The sequence below is a fragment of the Artemia sp. Qi Xiang Cuo genome, chromosome 4, assembly GCF_049724085.1.
Source record: "Artemia sp. Qi Xiang Cuo chromosome 4, ASM4972408v1, whole genome shotgun sequence".
Classification (NCBI taxonomy): domain Eukaryota; kingdom Metazoa; phylum Arthropoda; class Branchiopoda; order Anostraca; family Artemiidae; genus Artemia; species Artemia sp. Qi Xiang Cuo.
The window spans coordinates 89,592,915-89,619,562 of record NC_142797.1 but is presented as its reverse complement, the minus strand read 5'-3'; the positions used below and the strand labels follow the sequence as shown (position 1 = coordinate 89,619,562).

At 36.3% G+C, this 26,648-nt stretch overlaps 1 protein-coding gene across 1 annotated transcript; it reads left to right on the top strand.

Moving 5' to 3' along the window:
* Positions 1–26,091, top strand: LOC148953610 (uncharacterized). The gene is made up of 3 exons (XM_089088030.1): positions 1–370; positions 23,498–23,657; positions 26,073–26,091. Exons 1-3 carry the CDS (start codon positions 49–51, stop codon positions 26,089–26,091), a joined length of 501 nt encoding a protein of 166 aa, XP_088944156.1. The 5' UTR covers positions 1–48.
* The last annotated feature ends 557 nt before the right edge of the window (positions 26,092–26,648 follow it).

Here is a 26,648-nt window from a genome sequence, read left to right as displayed (position 1 = left end):
TAAGACTGTTGATAAAATATATGTAAATCTGATTTCATTCTCTTAGTCATGTATAGAAAATGTTCTGCTGCTAAAGATGACAATGAGCTGGATCCTGTTGGAAAATCAGATGAATACGAGAAATATTATGGCGGGAAAGGCTACAGCCCAGGATGTTGCCGTAAAAAAAATGAGTTTTTATCTATACTAACTTCAACTGCACTGTTATTTGCACAGTCAATCACCCAGGCTCTTGCGACAAATGCAGCTGAAAACAGTACTATAGCAACATCATTTACACCTCACACAGCGGCCTATATGTCTCCTATCAAGAAAAGAACTCGCATCGACAATCCAAAAGGAGACAAGACTTATGATAAAGTCGAAAAAGGTAATAATAAACCACTTGATTCTATAATCAAAATGTATTCATTCTTGTCTTAGTAAAGGGGTTACAAAAAAAAAAGACCGAAGAAGACAAGATAGGGTTTAAATATATGACATTAGAGATATCATTAAGTATCAAAAGAAGATTCACAAACTTTAAGTCAGTGGCACAATAATGACATTGGCTTTATATTGTGGGCACCAACAGGGGAGGGGGCATGGCCCCCAAAGGAAATTTGGGACTATAAAATAATTATATGGAACCAAAGGGAAAAAATAAGAATAGGGAAAAACTATCGAAAAAATATGTGTTGCCCCATTGTTGGCTGCCAGCCAATAGATTTTGACCCTTAATAAGGCAATTACAAGTTCTACTTTGTGGCTGAGTGACCCCTTTCCAGTTTTCCACAAACTTTTTTTTCTATATGATTTAGTTGGAGCAACACACACATATACACACACACACAAAAAAAGTCAAATTTTTCATAGTAATGAATAGTAAGTAAATAACGATCCTTGTCAATAACGGAAGTGTTAGAACCTAGCTATTGATAACACTAAGTCAAAGAATCATATTTTTATGGTGATCCTAAATATTTATTTGTTTATTAGTAATTAGTGCAGTTATTTGTACACAAGAAAGTTCGTATAACTATAGAAAACATAAGGAAAACAACTTAAAAGGGGCAATTTTGGTAAAAAAAATATGCCGTCTACTTTTGCTTGCATTGCGAGAGTACCCTTGAGCTGATAGAGTACCCATGAGCCACTGTAATCAGAAATGTTTCCCCTGAACGGAATGCTGGGAAATATTGTATTTTCCCCCTCAGTTGATACGTTTTTTTTGTAATTTATTATCATTTTTTTTTCGGAGTGATTGTATTTATCTAATTGTCACTTTGAAAAAGATTTAATTTTTCACAGTTATGAAGCATACAGGTGTCATATATATTGGTTTTTGGTATTAAAATTAAATTAAAAATATTGAATTAAAAACGCTTCTATTTGATTCTCTTAATTTTAGTTTTAGTTTTCTATTTAGAACAAACTACTTTGATAATGCGTTACTTTTTATAAACAATTGAATCTAAAGGCATTAAATATTTTGGTGTTCGATAGCCAAGTTCAAAACTGTCGATATTGTTAAATATATCTGTCCAACGCCTTCGGGATTGCTCAACAGAACTGAACGCTGGGTGTTTATATCTTAGTTTTTGTAAGTAGGCTCTTGTTTTACGTATTGTTTTAATTAACTATTTTTGTTCATTTTTAATTGAAATACTATTTCCATTGCCTTTAGAAAAATGTATGTCTCAAAGCTTCATTAAATAAAAACAATAAGTTTTTTCAACTGAAAGTAAGGAACATCATTAAAACTTAAAACGAACAGACATTATTACGTATATGAGGGGGGAGGAGGTTCCCATTCCTCAACACCTTACTTTTCACGGTACCGTTTTTCGGTACTTTTTATTTAAAAAGGACACTTCAAGGCACTTCTATTATTCTTATTAAAAAGTTACTTATTGTTCTAATTAAACGACCCTCGTGTTTCAATAGTTATTCTTAAAGAATTAGGACAAAATATAAACTTTAACGTAAAAAGTGAGGTGTTGAAGAAGGGGCAAGCCCCCTCAAATACATAATAATTTCTTTTCGTTTTAGGTTTTAATGTTGCTCCTTACTTTCAGTTGGGACAACTTGTTTTTTTTATATTTAATTTCCAATCATTTTTCAAATAACGCCAGCATACGTGGCTCTACCTTCATGGAAAAGCTTCAAATGAATTTACTGAAAAAAATGTGAATTGTTAGTTTAGTATACATATACTGATATTTATTCCTTAAAATCTTAATTAGTTTTTGGTTTCTTAAAGTTATAAAAGTTAAAAGTTTTTAAAGAATGTTTTTCAGTAATTACAAATTATATTCTGGCTTTTAGAAAGCATAGGGCTTAGAACCCGACTCAGATTAATTTCTGCTCGTTTTGAGTATGACTTATTGTAATTTCCTTTTGTTTTGGGTTTTATTTATTTATTGATACTGATTTGGGGTAGTTCTATGCTTGGTTTATTATTTGATTCTTTTTTAGTTCATGTTTGGTTTAATGGAGCTCTTTACTTTTTTTGAAAAACTTGATTTTATTCAAAAAGTTTTTTTGATTACTCTCTGTTCGTTTTATATTGACTTAGTTTTTTTTTTTCAGGGAGAAACACTGAGCCTCTTCTGAAATTAAACAACCATCGCTTCCATAAAAATTTAAATACCTCCCGGGTATAACTTACAATCCTTGCCCCTAATCTCGGGGTTTTGTTTCGACCCCAAAAGCCTTGTTATATGAAATTTAGACTATTTTGAATAGAATAGCTATCTCAAAATATCTATTAGACACATTTCGGGACAATACGACGTATCTGTAGGGGGAGAGGGGAGCTGCCCTCTAATCACTTTGAATCTTAAAAAGGGCACTAGAGTGTCTGATTATCAATCGAATGAGCCCCCTTCGAACTTTATATGACCACACTTTCTATAATAATCCTTTATGTCCCCAGGGCATAACTAAAAACCCTGAGGGATTTGTTATCCCCAAAGGCATAATTTCCAGACCTTTCTGATAGGCTTAACGAAATGGCTGTATCAAAATTGTGACTGGAAGTGTTTGGGGAGATGATAGGCCGGGAGGGGGACATTTGCCCTCTGATCACTTTCGACTTACAAAAAAGGCACTAGTTTTCTCAATTTCCAAACGAATAAGCCCTTTCTGAAGCTTCTACGACAAACCTTTCTATGAGAACGTTATTTGTCCCAAGGACATAACTTACGACCCTTGTCCTGAGGAATATGGGGGGGGGTTGTCATCCTCAAAGACATGATTTCTAGACTTTTCAACTCCGTTGAACAAACTGGCCATATCAAAATGTTGATCGGAAATGTTTGGGGAAACGATGGGCGTGGGGGGGGGATTCTCCCTCCGATTACTTTGAACTATTAAAGGACAAAAACCCTCACAAATTCCAATCGGATGAGTCCCTTTTGAAGTTTTTATAACAACACTTTCTATACAACATAATATGCCTCCAGGGCATAACATACAACCTTAGCTCTGAGGGCCCTGGTGGGTTGTCATATTCAAACACATAATTTCCAGACCCTCCAACTACGTTTAACAAAATGGCTATATTAAAATATTGATCGGAAGGGTTTGGAGAAATGATGGGAATAGGGGGCGGGGGTATTCGCCCTCCGATCGCTTTTGACTATTAATAAGAGCACTAGCCTTCTCAATTCAAAATTGAATGAGTCAATTATTGAAGTTTCTACGACATTGCTGGCAAAGACCTAATTTCTAAAACTTTCCACTACGTTGAACAAAAGGTCTATCTCAAAATTTGGGTTGGATGTGTCTGGGGAAATGGTGGGCGTGAGAGGGGTATTAGTTGCCCTCCAATCACTTTTGACTATTAAATAGAGCACTAGCCTTTTCAATTTCCAATCGAATGAACCCTTTTTGAAGTTTCTACGACAACGCTTTCTACAAAACCTTCTATGCCCCCAGGGCATAAGTTACAACTCTTCTGCTATGGGCTGTGGGGGGAGTGTCATCCTCAAAGACATAATTTCAAGACTTTTCAACTAATTTAAACAAAATTGCTATCTCAAAATTTTTATTGGATGTTTTTGGGGAAATGGTGGGCGTGCGACGGGTGGTAGTTTTCCTCCAATCACTTTTGACTATTAAAAAGGGGACTAACCCTTTGAAGTTTCCGAAGTTTCTATGACATCGCTCTCTATAAAAACCTTATATACCCCCATGCATAACTTACAACCCTTTCCCTGAGAGGTGCGGGGGGGATTATCATCCTAAAAGGCATAATGTCCAGAACTTCCATCTACGTTGAAATGAATGGCTATCTCAAAATTTTGACTGGATGTGTTTAGGGAATTGGTGGGCGTGAGATGGTGGTTTGTGGCCTTCCAATCAGTCTCGACTAGCCTATTAAAAAGCGCCCTTGCCCTTTTGATTTCCAATTGAATCAGCCTTTTTATAGTTTCTACGACAACATTTCCTATAAGAAACCTTACATGCCCCCAGGGCATAACTTACAACCATTGCCTTGAAGGCTCTGTGGGGGGGGGGGTGTCATCCTCAAAAACCTAATTTCTAGAACTTTCATCTACGTTGAACAAAATGGCTATCTCAAAATTGTGATTCGATGTGTTGTGGAAACAATAGGAGTGATAGGGGGGTATCATTTTTGGCTATTGAAAAGGGCACTAGCCCTTTCAATTTCTAAACGAATGAGCCCTTTTTGAAGTCTAACAAAAGGGTTTTTTGTAAAATTGTTATATACCTCCATGGTATAACTTATAACCCTTGCCCTGAGGGGTTTGGGGGGTTTGTCATCCTCAAAATCAAAATCTCCAGAACTTTCAACTACGTTGAAGAAAAGTCCTATCTCAAAACTTTAATTGGATATGTTTGGGGAAATAGTGAGCGTGAGAGGGAGGGATAGTGGCCCTTCAATTACTTTTGACTATTAAAAAGGGATTAGCCCTTTCAATTTCCAATCAAATGAGCTTTTTTTGAAGTTTCTACGACATCACTATCTATAAAAACCTTATATGCCCCCAGGGTATAACTTACAACCCTCGTCCTGAGGGGTTTGGGGGGTTTATCATCCTCAAAGAGCTAATTTCCAGAACTTTTAACTACGTTGAACAAATGAATATCTCAAAATTTTGATTGCATGTGTTTGGGGAAATGGTGGGCACGAGAGGGGGGTTAGTTGTTCTCTAATTACTTTCAACTATTAAAAAGGGCACTAGCCCTTTCAATTTCCAATTGAGCGAGTCCTTTTTGAAGTTTTACGACAACGCTTTCTAGAAAACGTTATATCCCCCCCCTCAGGGCATAACTTACAACCCTTGCCCTGAGGATTGTAGGGGGAGATTAATCCTCAAAGACATAATTTCCAGAACTTCTAACTACGTTAAAAATATTTTTATCTCAAAATATTGATTGGATGTGCTTGGGAAAATGGTGGGCGTGAGAGGGGGTTGGTTGCGATAGCTTATGTCTATTAAAAAGACCACTAGCTGTTTGAATTTCCAATTGAATGAGCCCTTTTTGAAGCTTCTGCGAAACGACTCTATAATAACCTTATATGCCCCAGGCATAACTTACAGCCCTTGCCCTGAGGGGTTTGGAGGGTTGGTCATCCTCAAAGAGCTAATATCCAGAACTTTCAACTACGTTGAACAAAATAGCTCTCTCAAAATTTTGATTGTAGGTCTCTGGGTAAATGATGGGCGTGAGAGGGGGGTTAGTTACCCTCCAATTACTTTTGACTATTAAAAAAGGCACTAGCCCTTTCAGTTTCCAATCGAATTAGCTCTCTATGAATTTTCTACGACAACGTTGTCTATAAAAACCTTATATGTCCCAAGGGCACAACTTACAAACCCTTGCTCTGAGGGCTGTGGATGGGGGGGTGTCATCCTTAAAGACCTAATTTCCAAAAATTTCAACTACATTGAACAATATTGGCTATCCCAAAATTTTGACTGGATGTGTTTGGGGAAATTGTGGGCGTGGAAGGGTGTTAGGTGCCTTCCAATCACTTTCGACTATTGAAAAGAGCGCTAGCCATTTCAATTTCAAATCGAATGAGTCTTTTTTGAAGTTTCTACGACAAAACTTTCTATAAGAACCTTATATGCTCCAGGGCATAACTTACAATCCTTACTCTGAGGGTTGTGGGGGCTTGACATCCTCCAGAACTTTTTTCCAGAGCTTTTAACTAAGTTGAAAAAAATGGCTATCTCAAAATTTTGATTGGATGCGTTTGGGGAAAAGGTGAGCCTGAGAGAGGGATTAGTTGCCCTCCAATCACTTTCTACTATTAAAAAGGGCACTAGCCATTCTAATTTCCAATTGAACGAGCACTTTTCGAAGCTTCTCCGACAACTCCTCGATTGGAATGTATTTGAAGGAATGGTGGGCGTGAGAGGGAGTTTAGTTACCCTCCATTCACTTTCGACTATTAAAAAGGGCAATTTCAATTTCCAATCAAATGAGCCCTTTTTGAAATTTCTATAACAACTTTCTATATAAACTTTATATAACTCTTGGGCATAATTACAACCCTTGCACTGAGGGCTCTGGGGGGGTTATAATCCTAAAAGACCTAATTTCAAGAACTTTGAACTACGTTGAATAAAACGAATATCTCAAAATTTGGATTGGATGTGTTTGAGAAAATGGTGGGCGTGAGAGAGGCGTTAGTCGCTCTCCAATCAGTCTCAACTATTAAAGAAGGCACTAGCCCTTTCAATTTCCAATTGAATTAGCCCTTTTGAAGGCTCCGGGCTTTCAATAAAAACCTTATACACCCCCAGGGCATAACTTACAGTCCTTGTCCTGAGGACTGTGGGAGGGGGATGGGTTGTCATCCTTAAAGACTTAATTTCCAAAACTTTCAACTACGTTGAATAAAAGGGCCATCTAAAATATTGATTGGATGTGTTTGGAGAAAAGATGGGCATGAGAGGGGGGTTAGTTGCCCTCAAATCACTTTTGACTATTAAAAAGGGCACTAGCCCTTTGAATTTCATATCGAATGAGCCCTTTTTCAAATTTCTACGATAAGGATTTCAATAAAAACCTTATATTTCCCCAGGGCATAACTTAAAACCCTTGCCTTGAAGACTGTGGGCGGAGTGTCCTGCTCAAAGATATAATTTTCTGAACTTTGAACTGCGTGGAACAAAACGGCTATCTCAAAATCCTTATTGAATGTGTTTGGGGAAATGGTGGGCGTAGACGGGTTGCTAGTTGCTTTCCAATCACTTTCGACTATTAAAAAGGGCACTAGCCATTTTAATATCCAATCGAATGAGCCCTTTTTGAAGTTTCTACGACAACGCGTTATATAAAAACCTTATATGCCCCTTGGGCATAATTTAAAACCCTTGCCCTGAGGGCTATGGGGGGTGGGATTATCATCCTCAAAGTCCTAATTTCCAGAACTTAAAACTACGTTGAATAAAATGACTATCTGAAAGTTTTGATTAGATGTGTTTCGGGAAAAGGTGGGCGTGAGAGACAGGTTAGTTGCCTTCTAATCACTTTTGATTATTAAACAGGGCACTAGACCTTTGAATTTCCAATCAAATGAGCCTTTTTTGAAGTTTCTAGGACAACGCCATCTATAAAAACCTTATATGCCCCCAGGGCATAACTTACAACTCTTGCCCTAAGGGCTTGGGGAGACTTTCCTCAAAAATATAAATTCTATCTAGAAATCAACTACGCCGAAAAAAATGGCTATCTCAAATTGTGATTGGATGTGTTTTGGGAATTAGTGGGTATAGAAGGGATGCTACTTGCCTTTCAATCACTTCCGACCATTAAAAAAAACATAAGCCACTCTAATTCTCAGTTGAATGAATGCTTTTCGAAGTTACAATGACAACCTCTTTAATACGAAGTGCCCTGCTCAAAAGGAAACAATCAATAAACAATATATTGTGCCAAAAAGTAAAGAGGTAAAGAGGATTGTCCTCCTCTTTACTTAATCCCCGTTTCTTGTCTCGTTCTCGAGTGTCCCCGTTCTTTACTTAGGCAGCGTGATCACGCTGCCTATGATTTATACAACAACTTTCTATGTAAACCTTACATGCCCCAAGGGCATATATGACAACCCTTGCACTGAGGGCTCTGAGGGGGTTATCATCCTAAAAGACCTAGTTTCCAGAACGTTCAACTACGTTGAACAAAATGGGTATCTCAAAAGTTTGATTGGATGTGTTTTGGAAAATGGTGGGCGGGAGAGGGGCGTTAGTCGCTATGCAATCACTTTCAACTAATAAAAAAGGCACTAGACCTTTAAATTTCGAATTGAATGAGTCCTTTTGATGTTTCTACGACAAAGCTCTCAATAAAAACTTTATATGCCCCCAGGGCATAACTTACAACCCTTGCACTGAGGGCTCTGGGTGGGATATCATCCTAAAAGACCTAATATCCAGAACTTTCAACTACGTTGAACAAAAAATATATCTCAATATTTTGATTGGATGTGTTTGGGAAAATGGTGGGCTTGAGAGGGGCGTTAGTCGCTATCCAATCCCTTTCAACTATTAAAAAAGGCACTAACCCTTTAAATTTCAAATTGAATGAGCCCTTTTGAAGTTTCTATGACAACTTTTTCAATAAAACTTTATATGCCCCCAGGGCATAACTTACAACCCTTGCCCTGAGGGCTGTAGGGGGAGGGGCTGTCATCCTTTTAGACTTAATTTCCAAAACTTTCAACTACGTTGAATAAAATGGCTATCTAAAAATTTTGATTAGATGGGTTTGGGGAAAAGGTGGGCGTTAGTGGGGGGTTAGTTGCCCTCAAATTACTTTTTACTGTTAAAAAGGGTACTAGAACTTTGAATTTCAAATCGAATGAGCCCTTTATCAAGTTTCTACGACAAAGATTTCAACAAAAACCTTATATGTCCCCAGGATATAACTTATAATTCTTGCCCTGTGGGTTGTTGGGGATTGTCCTCCACAAAAATATATTTTCAATCTGGAAATCAGCTACCCTGAACAAAATGGCTATCTAGAAATTTTTAGTGGATGTGTTTGGGGAAATGATGGGCGTGGGGGGCTAGTTGCCCTCCAATCACTTTCGACTATTAAAAAGGGCACTAGCCCTTTGAATTTCCAAACGAATGAGCTTTTTTTTGAAGTTTCTACAACAACGCCTTCAATAAAAACCTTATATGCCCCAAGGGCATACCTTAAAACCTTGCCCTGAGGGATGTGGGGGAGTTTCCTCGTCAAAAACATATTTTTTTTATCTTGAAATCATCTACGCTGAACAAAATGGCTATCTCAAAATTTTGATTGGATGTGTTTCGGGGAATGATGGGTGTGAGAGGGGGGTTGCTAGTTGCCCTTCAATCACTTTCGAATATTAAAAAGGGCACTAGTCCTTTGAATTTCCAATCGAATGAGCCTGTTTCGAAGTTCTACGATAACGCCTTCTATAAGAACCTTATAGGCCCCCAGGGCATAATTTAAAACGCTTGCCCTGAGGATTGTGGGGAGTGTCCTTCTCAAAAACAATTTTTCTATCAACTACGCTGAACAAAATGGTTATCTCAAAATTTTGATTGGATGTGTTCGGGGTAATGATGGGCGTGGGGGGGGGGGAGGGCTATTTGCCCTCCAATCACTTTTGACTATTAAAAAGGGCACTCGAACTCACGATTTCCAATCGAATGAGCCCCTTTTGAAGTTTCTACGACGACCCCTTCCATATGAAGTGCCCTGCTCTAAAGGAAAAAAAAGTAATACATTGTGCCAACATCATTTTATATGCCCTCAGTTTATAACTTAAAACCCTTGCCCCTAGGGTTGTGGGAGAGTGTCCTTCTCAAAAACATATTTTCTATCTGGAAATCAACTACGCTGAACAAAATGGCTATCTCAAAATTTTGATTGGATTTGTTTGGGGGAATGATGGGCGTAAGGTAGGGGCCAGTTGCCCTCCAATCACTTTCAACTATTAAAAAGGGCACTAGCCACTCCAATTTCCAATCGAATGAGCCCTTTTTGAAGTTTCTACGACAACTCCTTCGATACAAAGTGCCCGGGTATGGAGGAAAAAAAAAATTATGCCCACAACGTTCTTTACTTAGGCAGTGCTATCGCAGTGCCTATTATTAAAAAGTTACTTAATGTTCTAATTAAACGACCCTTGTGTTTCAATGTATTACACAAGGGTCGTAATACATTGTATTGTAATACAATGTATTTTGTATTAAATCAAGAGTTAAGCAGGGTTGTGTTCTATCCCCGTTTATATGGATTATTTTGATGGACTTTGTGTTAAGAAGCACAGGAAAGGCAATGGGAGACCACGGAATTAAATGGGGTGGAAAAATTTTCCTAGGCTTAGATTATGTAGATGATTTAAGCATCCTAGATGAAAGTGTGAGCAAAATGATTGACTTTTCAGAGGTTTTGCGAGTTCAGGGCTCTAGAATAGGTTTGAAAATTAGTGTTTAGAAGACTAAGTCACTAAGGCTAGGAATAAGTGAAGATGAAAAGGTGAAGTTAGGTATAGAAAAGAATGATCAGGTGGACAGCTTCACTTACCTTGGTAGTATTATTAGTAAAGATGTTGGTAGCAGTGAAGATGTCAAAAGTAGAATAGCCAAGGCTCAGGTTATTTCTTCATAGTTGAAAAAAGTTTGGAAGAATAGGAAGATAAGTCAGCAAACCAAGATTAGAATATTAGAAGCTACAGTGATGACAGTGGTCAATAATGGCTCTGAAGCATGGGCGCTCCTAAAAGCGGATGAAGATTTGTTAGATGTTTTCCAGAGAAATTGCTCAAGGATTTTTCTGGGTACCCGGCTGACTGACCGTATTTCAAACAATAGGCTATACGAAAAATGTGGTTTAATACCGCTCTCTACGGCTATAACGAAAGAAAGGTTGAGGTGGCTAGGACACATTGTGCGGATGAAGGATGACAGATTGCCGAAGATTGTTGTTTTCGGCAAACCGTCTAGGACTAAACGGAAAGCAGATCATCCTTGTCTGGGGTGGGAGGACGTCATAAAGAAAGATTTAAAGGAAATGGGAACTTCATGGGCGGGTGTAAAAAGGGAGGCTTTAAACAGATTGGGCTAGAGGAGGTGCATGCGTAGCTGTGTTGGCCTCAGGCGGCTTGGTGCTGCGGTGAGTTGTTAGTAGTAGTAGTAGTTGTGTTTCAATGGTTGAATTTAGAGAATTGGGACAAAATTTAAACTTTAACGTCAAAAGCGAGGTGTTGAGGAGAAGGCAACCCCCCTCATATACGTAATAATTTCTGTTCGTTTTAGGTTTTAATGTTACTCCTTCTTTTCAGTTGAAAAAACAGCATACCTGGTTCCACCTCCATTGAAAAATCTTCCTCCCCACAAAAATATCCTCTGGGCAATTCAATCCTGGCGAAAATTTACCCCTGACAATTACCCTGAACCCCTCCACGCCTAAGATTGAATCTCTAAAGAGAAAGCAAGACGTATAAAGACATTTCGTATAGGAATTCTGGCAAACTCAACTAGTGTAAAATCTCCCCTGAAAAGTTCGCCCTCTAGAAACTTCCCTCTCAATGGAAAATTATCCCCGTACAAAATCCTCGCAGCAGAAAATTCGTCCTCCCCTCCCCGCCCGAAAAATGTATGCATATTTCCCAATAACAAATAAAACAATGGGGTAAATTTTATAACTTATAAACTTTTCCCTTGGGCTGTAGGGGGTCAATTTATCTCTAAAGACATAGTTATTGGGCCTTACAATTATGCTGAAGAAAAAGGTTATCTCAAAATTTGGATCGGACGATTTTGGGAAAAAGTGGTGTGGTAAGGGGCTTAGTTGCCCTCCAATTTTTTTGGTCACTTAAAAAAGGCACTGGTATATTTTATTTCCATTAGAATGAGCCCTCTCTCGACGTCTTAGGTCCACTGGGTCGATACAATCACCCCTGGAAAAAAAACAACAAAGAAACAAATGAACACTCATCAGTGATCTTTCTTCTGGCAAAAATTACAAAATTCCTCATTTATGCAGATATGAGCTTCAAACCTCTACAGTAGGATTCTTTGATACGCTGAATCCTATTTTATTATTTTCAGTAAAATTCTGTGACTTCGAGGGGTCTTTCCCCCTCTTCTCGAAAATCAGACAAATTTACTCAGGCTGGTAGTTTTTGATGAGTAAGACTAAACCTAATTAAACATATATATTCGAAATTAGTATAATAAGCCAATTCTTTTGATATATCTATTGGTATCAACATTTAAAAAGTTTCGTTTTTTAAAGTTTCGGCTGCTATTGAGCCGGGTGGCTCCTTATAGTTCGTTTCCATGAACTGTTTGATTATCCATCAAAATCCAAACGGAGATCATTGAAACATTGGTCGTTTTTTTCTCAACACCTTGCTAATTAAACAAAAGTTTCTTAGTGCTTTGAAAAATCTTAACTCTCCAATTGCAAATTTTCTTAAAAATTAGAAAAAAAACAACTGCACAGAAAAGAGTAAGGAGCTAAGGTGGAGACAGTCCCCTTCATATAAAGAATAATCTGTTCAAATAAGTTTCAAATCTGTTTCTTGCTTTCATTTGGACAGCTCTTTTTCTATTTAATTTCTGACTGTTTTCAAAATCACACCCAGTCCTAACCATGGTATAACTTGAGGTATCGGTCCCTTAAATCCCTAGTTCATTGCTTTTAAAATGTGTAAATCCATAAATGTACGTTGTTTATTACCGTCCCACGTCTAAATTTGCAATATCAATTTTTGATAATATTTGAATATACTTAAAAAATTTGGCGGTTAATAGTAACTTTGGTAAAAAAAAATCTTTGTTAATATTACTAATAAAGAATTTCAGATGGATGAAAAGGAGTATTGTTGTGTGTATGGATAGAAATTATTAGAGGCTATTGATCTTCTATATAACTGAATCCATAAAAACCTCTACAATATGATTTTCTTATCGATAAATATATTAGATATATTTCTTTATAAAATTTAAGTACTTCATATAAATAGAAAAAAAAAATAACGCCATTTAGAATTGATGAAAACTAAGTTCCTAGCAGTATTTGCCATCCCAAAGAAATTTCCTGGCGGGGCTGATGATGACCTGCCTTGCTTATTCCACCTCTGTGCTGGTAGATATGGGAATGTGACATTTTAGCTGAATAGAGAAACAATTTAGTTAATTCATCCCCTACCTCTTTCAACATTTATCTGAAGCCTCATGAAGAGTAAGCAGTTTGTCCATTAAAATGTTCTGTTTTAGGAATCTACCCATCCCCTACCTAAGCAATGTCTCCCCCCCTCATTATAGCTAATACGCAATTACAGATCACTAAAAGTATCTAATTTCATTACAAATAAAGCGAATCAACTTTGTTGAATTCAGTACTGCCCCCATGTGGCATTACTTCTTTTGCAACTGGGGAGCCTAAAATATAGTTATTGATACTTTTAAATCAATTAGCTTCTCAAAATTTTGAATTGATTGCAAATTCGTCCTCTTTGGGGTAAAGTCGTAGTTTGGTGCCCTAAAATAGCAAGAAAACGAAACTCTCCCCTGGCCCAATCTGTATGGTCACTTAATAAAGAGCTTTAAAGTTACGTTTGAATGAACTCCCTCCCAATTATCTTGGCCTTTCGGTTTGATACAATCAACCCTGGAAAAAAGCAAAACAAATAAACATACATCGACGATGTTTCATCTGAAAAAAAGTAAAATTCCACATTTTGAAGATTGCAGCTTGTAACCTCTATAACAGGGTTCTCTGATATGATGTACATAATAAAGGGATTTTCAATAAGATCACTTGCTTTTTTAGGGGTGTTTCCCATTTTTCAAAAGTCACCCATAATTTTCTCAGATTTTTGGTTCTGGGTGGGTAACAATAGTATTAATAGCAATTTATTGTCAAAAAAAAAAAAAAAAAAAAACAGAGACAAAATCAATCGTTAGCACACCAAAAGCGTCGCTTGCGAGGGTGTCCTACTAACAAAAGATAAATAAAAAAAACAAAGAAGAAAGAAAAAATAGACAAAAAAACGACAAATATAATCTATAATAAGCAGAAGGGTGAAACCGTCTACTGAAAAATGAACTTACATAAATTAAATATAAAAAAAAGTCTTTTAAATTGAAAGTAAGGAGCGACGTTAAAACTTAAAACGAACAGAAATCAGTCCGTATATGAAAGGGACTGTCCCCTCCTCAACGCCTCGCTCTTTACGCTAAAGATTTTTATTGTTTAAAAAAAATAAAGTTGTTAGAAAGAGTCAAACTTTTGCGTAAAGAGCAAAGCGTTGAGGAGGGGACAGTCCCTTTCATATACGGAATAATTTCTGTTCGTTTTAAGTTTTAATGTCGCTCCTTAATTTCAGTTTAAAAACTTTTTTTTATTTAATTTCTGATCGTTTTTTAGTTAATGCAGCTTTTACTTTGGCTCACCGTCATTGAATAAGTAAACAAAATTTGCATAGAAATTTTACTTTTCTTTTGCTAAATGGCTGTTTCTAAATTTGGTTCTGACGTAATTTACAAATTAATTTACGTAACCCTTGTCAATACCTTGCTCTTTAAGCTAAAGTTTGAATTTTGTTCCAATTCTTAAAAAATGACCTCTTAATCGCAAAGGCCGTTAATTAGAATAAATAGCTCTTATGAAAGTACTAAAAAATCTTTGGCTTAAAGAGCGAGGTATTGACTAAATGGTGAACCAAATCATATAGCTAATATTTTTTTTTCGTTTTAAATTTTGATGTTGCTCCTTACTTTCAGTTGAAAAACTTGTTTTTTTAAATTAAATTTCTGATTTTTGTTTTAAATCATGATGGGAAATCCGGCGCCCCTTCATAGCCATGTCCCTTCCCCCGTGAAAACTTCCTTCATGAAAAGATCCTCCCATATAACAACCTACCCACCCCAACCCCCCCACTACCAGAAAAATTACCCTTGAAAACTTCTGTATTCTTCCCAATAACAGATACTATATGTTAACATTGGGTAAAGTTCAAAACTTTCAGCCCTCCCCCTGGGGGCTTCGACGGATTAAGTCATCCTAAAAGACATAGTTAAAATAGTTTCGACCACGCTGAAAAAAATGGCTATCTCAAAATTTTGATCGGGTGAATTTGGGGAAAAAATGAGCGTAGGAGGGGGCCTAGTTGCCCTCCATTTTTTTGGTCATAAGGCACTAGAATTTTTAATTTCCGTTCCAATGAGCCCTCCCAGTATGTTCTAGGACCACTGGGTCGATACGATCACCCCTGGGAAAAAGAAAAAAATAACAAAAAAAAAAAAAAAAAAAACAAACAAACACGCATCCGTGATCTTTCTTCTGGCGAAAAATGGAAAATTCCACATTTTTGTAGATAGGAGCTTGAAACCTCTACAGTAGGGTTCTCTGATACCCTGAATATGATGGTGTGATTTTCATTAAGGTTCCATGACTTTTAGGGGGTCTTTCCTCCGTTTTTCGAAAATCAGCCAAATTTTCTCAGGCGCGTAACTTTTGATGGTTAAGATTAAACTTGATGGAACTTATATATTTGAAATCAAAATTAAAATCTGATTCTTTTGATGTATCTATTGATATTAAAATTCCGTTTTTTAGAATTTCGGTTACCATTGAGCCGGGTCGCTCATTACTTACAGTTCGTTACCACGAACTGTTTTATAAATCATACGCAATAAAAAAACATAATATCATGATCCCGAAGTGATTAACAAAAAAACAATTAACAATTACTGTCAAATTTAATTCTATCATTATCAATTTGTTTCGAAGGTATAATTACCAAGCAACCCTACACGTAGCTCAGATTTAAATTGACTAATGGGCAATTCCTTGGTACTTGGGACAAGCTTATTCCACAGCTTAGCCCATCTATAAATACCTGAAAAAACAGTCCTTCTAGAAACTAGGCGAGGAACCTCAATATCTCCACTTGTTCGAGTTTAGTGACAATGAACATTAGACCTTTCCCGAAATATTCCTGTAAAACAGTCTGGAAGGCAGCCATAACAATACTTATACACAAAAACCAGTGTATAAAATACACGCAAATTAGCTGCAGGCATTATATTAATTATACGGTACGTTGACCTGACCGAATCTTGGTTCCCTATTTCACAAAATGATCTAATAGCATTATTATCCAGTACAAGTATTGGACGAAGTATTGAGGGAAAGTACTAAGCCATACAGACGAACAGTACAAAATATACGGATGTATCAGAAAAAAATATAATAACCGTAAAATATATGAAGGAAAAAACTTGTTTAATTTACAGATAATCCCTAGATTCCGCGATAAAATTTTACTTATAGCTTTTACATGGTACTTAAATGATAAATATTTATCAATAATAATCTCAAGGTACTTGAATGAACTTGACCGCTTAACAATACCTTTCGGTGAAGCTACTTCAGTAATCCAAGGATAATAATTTGGAGACCGCGAAAAGATAACAAAATTTGACTTACTTATATTTATTTTGAGCCGGTTTACCTTCAACCATAGACCTATTTTAGTCATTGCTGCATTAATTGTAGAGGTGTGTAGTTGTTCAATTGAAGCAACAACACATATCAATGTCGCATTATCAGCAAATATGGGTGTAGTGTTTCTGGGCCCAGAAGGTGCAGGATCGATTAAATCCTTAATTCTATTTTTAGTTGCAACAGCATTTGGCAGATCATTAAAAAAAAACAAAAAAAACGAGCAGGACCTAATACAGATGCAATAAACTGAAATAACACAATAAACTGAAATAATTTTATATATTTAGAATCAGCATAAAAGCCAATACTGCCGGTGTTGCAATTCTCATGAGATTCCATTTTTAGTTTTGGTAAATATTGGTCCAAGTCACTTAGTACTTCCAGTTTTTTTTTTATCACAAACTATTTGATAATATTCTGTTGTGATGAAATTTTTTTGAGCCTGTTCATTTTATTTAATTGAAAAGGACAATAAAAAGACAGAGGGTTAATTTGACAGCTGGTTAGTGAGTTTAAATTTTGTTTTATCTTTCGCTATTCTATTACTTTAACGTCTGAATATATAAGGAATTTAAGTTCGAGGGGGAGAATTGTCCTGTTATGAAAGAGGTACATTTTGCATGACTGTTATAAAATCAAAACGTGGTATATATGCAGGCCGGTGATTGTTGAGTATCTCTGCTCTTTCTGTGAACTTAAGGCGTAGGAAATTGCATAAAGACAAGGCTACATCTGTTATAATTAAATAAAAAATCAAGTTTTTTCTACTGAAAGTAAGGAGCAACATTAAAACTTAAAACGAACAGAAATTACTACATATATGAGCGGGTTCGCCCCAAAATCAATACCTCGCTCTTTACGCTAAAGTTCGAATTTTTTTTTTCGAATCACAATACCCTGAATCACAAAGGCTGTTTAATTAGAATAGATAGCTCTCTTGAAAGTACTAAAAAAACTTTAGCGTAAAGAGCGAGGTGTTTACTAGGGGATGAACCCCCTCATATACGTAATAATTTTTGTTCATTTTAAGTTTTAATGTTGCTCCTTACTTTCAGTTGAAAAAACTTTTTTTTATTTAATTTCAGATCGTTTTTTAAATAGTTCTGGGAAATCCGGCGCCCCTTCATAGAAAGATCCATTCCCTCAAGAAAACATCCTCTATGGAAAGATCTTCCATCGTAACTCCGTCTTCCGACCCTCCCCCCTCACTCAGAAGAAATCCCTCCCGAAAACATCTGTATACTTCCCAATAACCAATGCTATATATAAACAATGAGCGAAGTTCATAACTTGCAGCCCTTTCCCCGGGAACTGTGGGGGACTAAGTCATCCTCAAGGATATATTAATTAAATTTTCGACTATGCTGAACAAAATGGCTGTTTCAAATTTTTGATTGGGTCACTTTGGGAAAAAATGAGCGTGGGAGGGGGCCAAGTTGCCCTCTATTTTTTGGGTAACTTAAAAAGGACACTAGAACTTTTAGTTTCCGTTCGAATAAGCTCTCTCATGACAATTTACGACTACTGAATCGATACGATGACCCCTGGAAAAAAAACAACAAACAAACAAATAAACACGCATCCGTGATCTTTCTTTTGTCAAAAAAATAGAAAATTCCGTATTTTCGCAGATAGGAGCTTGACACATTAACAGTAGGATCTTCTGTTACGCTGAATTTGATGGTTGGATTTTCATCAAGATTCTATCACTTGTAGGGGGTGTTTCCTCCTTTTTTCGAAAATAAAGCACATTTTTTCAGGCTCGTAACTTTCAATGGGCTAGACTAAATTTGATGAAACTTATATGCTTGAAATCAGCATAAAAATCCAATTCCTTTTATGTATCTACTGGTATGAAAATTCCGTTTTTTAAAGTTTCGGTTACTAATGAGCCGGGCCGCTCCTTATTTACAGTTCGTTACCACGAACTGTTTGATATACAGAAGCAATAAATCTTTCTTTAATTTTGGTTTGAGTTTGATTTTCTTTTAAGATTAAATACATTACAATTAAATACATTATTGAGTTATTAAATTGATCCCTTTGCCTGGAATCCTTGTCGTTTAATATTTACTGTATTTTGTTTCATTTTGAATGCAATTTAATTGTTCTTTTTATTTGGGAGTTTTTTTTCCTGAAAGTATTCAAAATTAAACTTATTCTTACAAAAAAAAATCCCTGAAATATATTCTCTGTCACCCAACCACCATTAATGTTCTAGTGTTTGGCCCTCCCCTTGGAAAATTTTCTGCCGGCGCCCTTGCTTAATATGCGTTCTCAGCAGTTCTTAATCGCGCTGCCTAAGTAAAGAACGATGTCGTAGGCAGTGCAATCGCACTGCCTAAGTAAAGAACGATGTTGGCACAATGTATTATTTATTTATTTTTTGGTTTCCATACCAGGGCACTTCGTATTGAAGGAGTTGTCGTAGAAACTTCGAAAAGGGCTCATTCAATTGGAAATTGGAGTGGCTAGTGCCCTTTTTAATAGTCAAAAGTAATTGGAAGGCAACTAACACACCTTCCACGCACACCATTTCCCCAAACACATCCAATCAAAATTTTGAGATAGTTATTTTGTTCAGAGTAGTTGATTTCTGCATAGAAATTATGTTTTTGAGGAGGACACTCCCCCACAACCCTCAGGGCAAGGGTTGTAAGTTATACCCTAGGGGCATGTAAATTTTTATAGAAAGCGTTGTCGCAAAACTTCAAAAAAGGCTTATTTGATTGGAAATTCAAAAGGCTAGTGCCCTTTTTAATAGTTGAAAGTAATTGGAAGGAAACTAATACCCCTCTCACGCCTACCTTTTCACCAAACACATCCAATTAAATTTTTGAGATAGCCATTTTGTTCAACGTAGTTGAAAGCTCTGGAAATTAGATCTTTGAGGATGACACCCCCCCAGACACACACACAAAAAAACCGTAAGGGCAAGGATTATAAGTTATACCCTGGGAGCATATAAGGTTTTCATAGAAAGCGTTGTCGTAGAAACTTCAAAAAGGGCTCGTTCAACTGGATATTGAAATTGCTAGTGCCCTTTTCAATAGTCGAAAGTGATTGGAAGGCAACTAACACCCCTTCCGCGCCCACCATTTATCCAAACAAATCCAATCAAAATTATGAAATAGCCAAAGTTCTGGAAATTAGGTCTTTGAGGATGATAACACCCTCAGAGCCCTCAGAGCAAGGTTTATAAGTTATACCCTGGGGGCATATAAAGTTTTAATTGAAAGCTTTGTCGTAGAAACTTGAAAAAAGGGCTCATTTGATTGAAAATTCGAAGAGCTAGTGCCCTTTTTAACAGTCGAAAGTGATTGGAGAGCAGCTAACTCCCCTCTCAAGCCCACCTGTTCATCAAATACATACAATCAAAATTTTTAGATAGCCATTTTGTTCAACGTAGTTGTAAGTTCTGGGAATTAGGTCTTTAAGGATGCCAACCTCTCCGGCCCCCACAGCCCTCAGGGCAAGGGTTGTAATTTATGCCCTGGGAGCATATAAAGTTCTTATAGAAAAAGTTGTCGTAGAAGCTACAAAAAGGGCTTAGTCCATTGGAAATTGAAATTGCTTGTGGCTTTTTTAATAGTCGAAAGTAATTGGAGGGCAACTAAATCCCCCCACTCGAGCCCACCATTTTACGAAACACATACAATCAAAATTTTGAGATGGCAATTTTTTTCAACGTAGTTGAAAGTTCTGGAAATTATGTCTTTGACAACCCCCCCCCCCACAGCCCTCAGGGCAAGGATTGTAAGTTAAGCCCCGGAGGCCTATGAGGTTTTTATAGAAGGTGTTGTCATCAAACTTCAAAAAGGGCTCCTTCGATTGAAAATTGAAAGGGCTAGTGCTCTTTTTGACAGTTGAAAGTAATTGGAGGGCACCTACCCCCCCCCCCTCTCGCGCCCACTGTTTCCACACACACATCCAATCAAAATTTTGAGATATTTATTTTATTCAACGTTGTTAAAAGTTCTGGAAATTAGATCTGTTAAGATGACAACCCCCTCAGAGCCCTCAGGGCAAGGGTTTTAAGTTACACCCTGGGGGCAAACAAAGTTTTTTTTTATATAGAAAGTGCTGTCGTAGAAACTTCAAAAAGGGTTCATTTTATTGGAAATTGAAAGGGCAAGTGCCCATTTTAATAGTCGAAAGTGAATGGAGAGCTACTAACCCCGCTCTCACGTCCACCATTTCTTCAAAAACATTCAATTAAAAGTTTGAGTGAGCCATTTTTTTCAAAGTAGTCGAAAGTGATTGGAAGGCAACTAACACCCCTTCCGTGCCCACCATTTATCTAAACAAATCCAATCAAAATTATGAAATAGCCAAAGTTCTGGAAATTAGGTCTTTGAGGATGATAACCCCCTCAGAGCCCTCAGAGCAAGGTTTATAAGTTATACCCTTGGGGCACATAAAGTTTTAATTGAAAGCTTTGTCGTAGAAACTTGAAAAAAGGGCTCATTTGATTGAAAATTCGAAGAGCTAGTGCCCTTTTTAACAGTCGAAAGTGATCGGAGAGCAACTAACTCCCCTCTCACACCCACCTGTTCACCAAATACATACAATCAAAATTTGTATATAGCCATTTTGTTCAACGTAGTTGAAAGTACTGGAAATTAGGTCTTTAAGCATTACAACCCCCCCCCACAGCCCTCATGGCATGGGTTATAAGTTATGCCCTGGGGGAATATGAGTTTTTTATAGAAAACGTTGTCATAGAAACTTCAAAAAGGGCTTAGTCCATTGGAAATTAAAATGGCTTGTGGCTTTTTTAATAGTCGAAAGTAATTGAAGGGCAACTAACCCCCCTCTCGAGCCCACCATTTTACCAAACACATACAATCAAAATTTTGAGATGACCATTTTTTTCAACGTAGTTGAAAGTTCTCGAAATTATGTCTTTGACAACCCCCCACAGCCCTCAGGGCAAGGACTGTAAGTTAAGCCCTGGGGGTATATAAGGTTTTTATAGAAGGCGTTGTCGTCAAACGTCAAAAAGGGCTCTTTCGATTGGAAATTGAGAGGACTAGTGCCTTTTTTATTAGTCGAAAGTGATCAGAGGGCAAATGTCTCCCTTCACGCCTTTCATTTCCCCAAACACTTCCAATCTAAAATTTTGATATAACCATTTTGTTAAGCCTATAAAAAGGTCTGGAAATTATGTCTCTGAGGATAAAAAATACCCCCAGCCCTCAGGGCAAGGGTTGTAAGTTGTGCCCTGGGGACTTATAGGGTTTTTATAGAAAGTGTGGTCATATAAACTTCAAAGGGGGCTCATTGGATTGCTAATCAGACGCTCTAGTGCTCTTTTTAAGAGTCAAAATAATCAGACGGCAAAGAGAAAAAATTCTTTTAAATGTTCTTACTTATAACTTTAAGAAAACAAAAATTAATTAAGATTTTAACAAATAATTATCAGCATATGTATATTAAACTGACAATGCACGTTTTCTTTAGTAAACTCATTCGAGTTTTTTCCATTACAGTATAAATTATATTCTGGCTTCTAGAAAGCATAGGGTTTAGAACCCTACTCAGATTAATTTCTGCTCGTTTTGAGTTTGAATTATTTTTAAATTTCTGTTTGTTTTGGGTTTCATTTATTTTTTGATATTGATTTGTGGTTGTTGTATGCTTGGTAGATTATTTGATTCTATTTATGTTCATTTTTGGTTTAATGGAGTTCTTTACTTTTTTTTATGAAAAACTTATTTTGTGCAAAAATTTCTTTTGATTAATCTCAATTAAATGACCCTTGTCTTTGCGTTATCGCTCTGAAAGGATTCTGTAATCCTCTTCCGTAAGCCTTGTGTTTGAGCCTGATTTAAATACCAATGTAAAGCTTTATTATTCACCGAATTTTGTTTATCGCCAAACAGATCCAACTTTGAGAAAAAGATTACCTCCAGTAGGAGGCACTTAGTAAAATGGAGTTCTTTACTTTTTGTTTAATTCTTATTTTAATTCTTTACTTTTTGTTTAATTACTTTTTGTATAATTCTGTACTTTTGGTTTAATAGAGTTCTTTACTTTAAAAAAAAACTTATTTTGTGCAAAATGTTTTTCTGATTAATCTCAATTAAATGGCCCTTGTCTTTGCACTATCGCTATGAAAGGATTCCGTAATCCTTTTACGTAAGCCTTGTGTTTGGGCCTGATATAAGTACCAATGTAAAGCTTTATTATGCGCTGGAATTTGTTTATCACCAAACAGATCAAACTCTTAGAAAAAGATTACCTACAGTAGGAGGCATTTACTAAAAAGCGTAACGACACAATATACTCTCTGTAAATAAAGGAGTGGTCGTATCAATGCCAAAACCGTGGCGAAACAAAACAAAACCACGAACGTGCTAATTTGTATAACTTTGTTGCTCTCTGATTAGCTGAAATACATTCACAGTTTTAATATTAATTATGGGTTCTCGTTCAAGATTTTGAAAGAAGTTTTGGAAAATATATTCATTGCTGCGATCTACAAAATCATTGTACAGAAGGGAGACAGATTTGAACACCACCCTTGAAAATTGCATAATCGATATACCATATGGTTATATATAAGTCAAATTCATAAAAATTACACTGACATCTATGTCTTTTGAAAGCCAAGCTGCACCCGTTAAACCCGTAAAATGCAGGATATACAAGGGTAGGTCACGTTTTGTGTACACAAACAATTCAATCACTTCAAAAATGGAAAAAAGCAAGTAGAATTATAGGCAAAGAACAAAAAGGATACTAATATAAAAAGTATTAGTTCTTTTAGAAAAAATATAATGCCTTCAGGGATCTGCAAATATGCTATATTTATATTATAGTGCACGTGATCGTTGACATTACTCGATTAGTTATTCATAAGCGTTTCGGCTAGCACACGGTCAGATGAATATTTGTTGCTATTCTTTTTTTTTACATCCGGGGAAGCTAAGCTAAGCCAGATAAGGTGGATAAGGACAGCTCGAACAAAGCCTAAGTGTCCTTATAGATTTTTTTTCTTCTTCTTTTTGTTATTATCCACCAATATTCCTTATAGTTATCCTAGATGGAAAAACGTTACTAAACATGATGCATCATGTTTGGCTATTTGATGTGCAGTTTGAAGATCCTTCATGTTCCTATTACCAGCTCTGCGAGATGAATAAATATGCAACTGAGAGTGGAAGTGAAGCATCATGGGCTGTCCACCTTTCTAGGTAACATATATTCTTTTCACAAAAATTAAGCCCCTATGGAGCGGAAGTAGTAAGTTATATAAAGCCGCGACCAGTACATGCAAACGGTACAAGATAATAGTGTATACAATATGAACGGTACATTGGAATTGCGCAAGAAAAACCCACATTTTTTTAATTGTTTGATTGACGTGTTTGGGGAAATCATGTTCCTTGGCACCTTTTCAGAGCATGTACGTATGGATACTTTTCCAAGCAAGATGGTTGAACATGCTTTTACAATCGGAAATGTTTGATTAACATTTGCAAAAAGGGGTAATGGGATTTGCGAATTGGAGTGTAGGATTTGCGAATTTGATCCTATTAAGGATTGACTTGAAATAAAAATTTTTAACAAGAAATGACTGAAAAGTGTTTTGGAGGAGATGGGGTGATTGTGTACTGTATTTTACACAAGTGATTTTTTGGACAGTGTTGTCAATTTAAAATAGTTTAGAAATAAAAAAATTTAACAAGAAATGGCTGAAAAGTGTTTTGAGGGAGATGGGTTGCATGGAGGGTTGAGTTGCACGAGGGTTCAGTTAAAGGGGGTATAGGTACACGGGGGTTTAATTTAAAGGGGTCGAGTTGCACGAGGGTTCAGTAGCACGAGGTTTCGGTAGCACGGGGGTTCAGTTGCTCGGGGGTTGAGTTAAATGCGGGTTCAGTTACACGGGGTTTAGTTACATGTTGGTGCGTGGCCCGGGGGGGGTTGAGTTGCACGCGGGTTCAGTTAAAGGGGGTTCAGTTGCACGAGGGTTTGAGTCATTTTTACGGGGTTTGAGAGACTCTGTTATCTGATTCCATGTGGTTTTTCTTTACTTGGTGTCCCATTAAAAAAAAACGATAGAAATAGTTATTTCCTTCAAAAATCTTTTCCGATGTAACTAAAAGGCATCTATCTTTGTAATTAGAGAAATGTTCCCTTTTGGAAAAACGGGAGTAGAGTTGACATTTTGAATTTGCTGGGGCCCCTGTACCGGACCGGTTTCTGGTAAGTATAGTATTCTACCGGTCCTATTCTACAGGTCATTACACCTTTGCCAAGAAATTTACGTAATTTCTAGTTCAAGGTATATACATGTCTTTTTTAGTGATAAACCAAAACCAGCACGTCTTGTTTCGCTGTTATGCAATTATTGTTTGTATATATTCAGGTTTCAAATTAGGTTCTTCAACAGTTTTGAATAGTTCATTCAACTTAACACTACTGACATTTTTTGTGAACATTTACATAGAAAATGGATGATTCTCAGCAACTTTTGGTGAGTAAAATTTTTTCATTATTATAATAAAACGAAATTTTCTCGTCTTTAAGTTAAGAAAGAAATTCTTACCTTACAATGTGTAGTTACCTCTTTTAAAAAGCTTCCTTCATCATTAAATATTAAATGATCCATGTATTTCAATTTTATTAAATATTCAAAAAGAGAGGCATGCTCGATTTGATTTCGGTTCATTTTATGTTAAAAATTAGAGTTCAATTTGAATATTAGTTTTAACAGATATGAAAGGATTCCTCCCTCCTATATGTCTGGCTCTTTACACTTAAGTTCAAATTTCGTTCCAATCCCAAAGGTTGGTCTTCCTTTTTTTCCGTGATTTTAAGTATTTCATTATTTAGGTATATAACTTTTAAAAGCTTTGCATATAATTGTCGACTTTTTTGTGTTTCGATACTATGGAATTGAAGATCCAATGCCCCCTGTTAATATTTTGAATAAGTAAGAATTGAGCTAGCTAAGTATAGGGTGAGATATAGGCTAGAGGGCGAACCCTTTATATACTTAATAATTTTTTAGTTTAGGCTATGTCTAGGAGTCTTTTTCTTCCTTTTTCTGTGATTTTAACTATTTCGTAATTTACGTATATAATTTTTACAATCTTTGCATATAAAAAAAAATATATAATTATCAAATTTTTGTGTATGTATAATACGCTATTGAAAGCCCAATGCACTACGTTTATATTCTGACTGGAAAAGATATATACTAAATAATTATTTTTCTTAGGATATTTCAAGGAGTCTTTTTCTTCCTTTTACTGTGATTTTAAGTATTTAATAATTTATTTATATAATTTTTAAAGTCTATTCACATAAAAAAATATATATAATTATCAACTTCTTGTGTTTTGATTATATATAATTGAAGTCTCAGTGCCCTCCATGAATATTCGTAATGATTAAGACTTTATGCCGCTAATTACATATTTTCATTTTTTTTTTTCAAATTTTTGAGGCTTATTACAATGATATCAATATGTACGCGAATCTTTTATAAAAAAATATGACTGGGAAGAGGGCAATGAATCAATTCTAACACGGTTTTTATTTACTTGGTATCCGTTAAAAAACGAAATTTTTTTGTTAAATAAGTAATTCTTTTATATTTTAAGAGAGCTTTCTGGAGTTTGAGAGAGACTCTGTTCCTCCATTCTATGTGGTTAGAGAGGGGTTCTTTGTGCCGAATAACTTTCTATCTGTAAAAAAAAAGGGGGAAATTATTTTGATACAAATTTTTTCTTTTTTTTAAGACAAATTATGAAGAATTTGCTGCCCCTCCAGCTGTAAAGAGAGCTATGGCTACCGCAAATAGTTAAAAATGTACCCCTCCTCCATCAAAGAAAGCGCGAGATGACGAAGCCGCCCGGTCAGTGTCAGTCCCAATGCAGTCCGGTCAAAAACCGAAAAGACAGTGGGCCACACGGATGGAGATCTCTACTATACAAGCTAGCGACATCGATACTGCATCAATGCAAGTTGCAAGGGCAACAGTAATCAGATTTGTTAGTTCATCGGACCGGCCAGGACTCTCTATGCAACCTAGCAAGAAATTCGAGTCAACCTCATCCGATCAAGATGGTGGGAACACTCCTCTTCACGCCATGCCAGGGACTTCTGATGACCAGCCATAAATTTTATATTTATATATTTTTTTTCCCTTTTTTTTCAAAAATAGGACTAAATTTTAT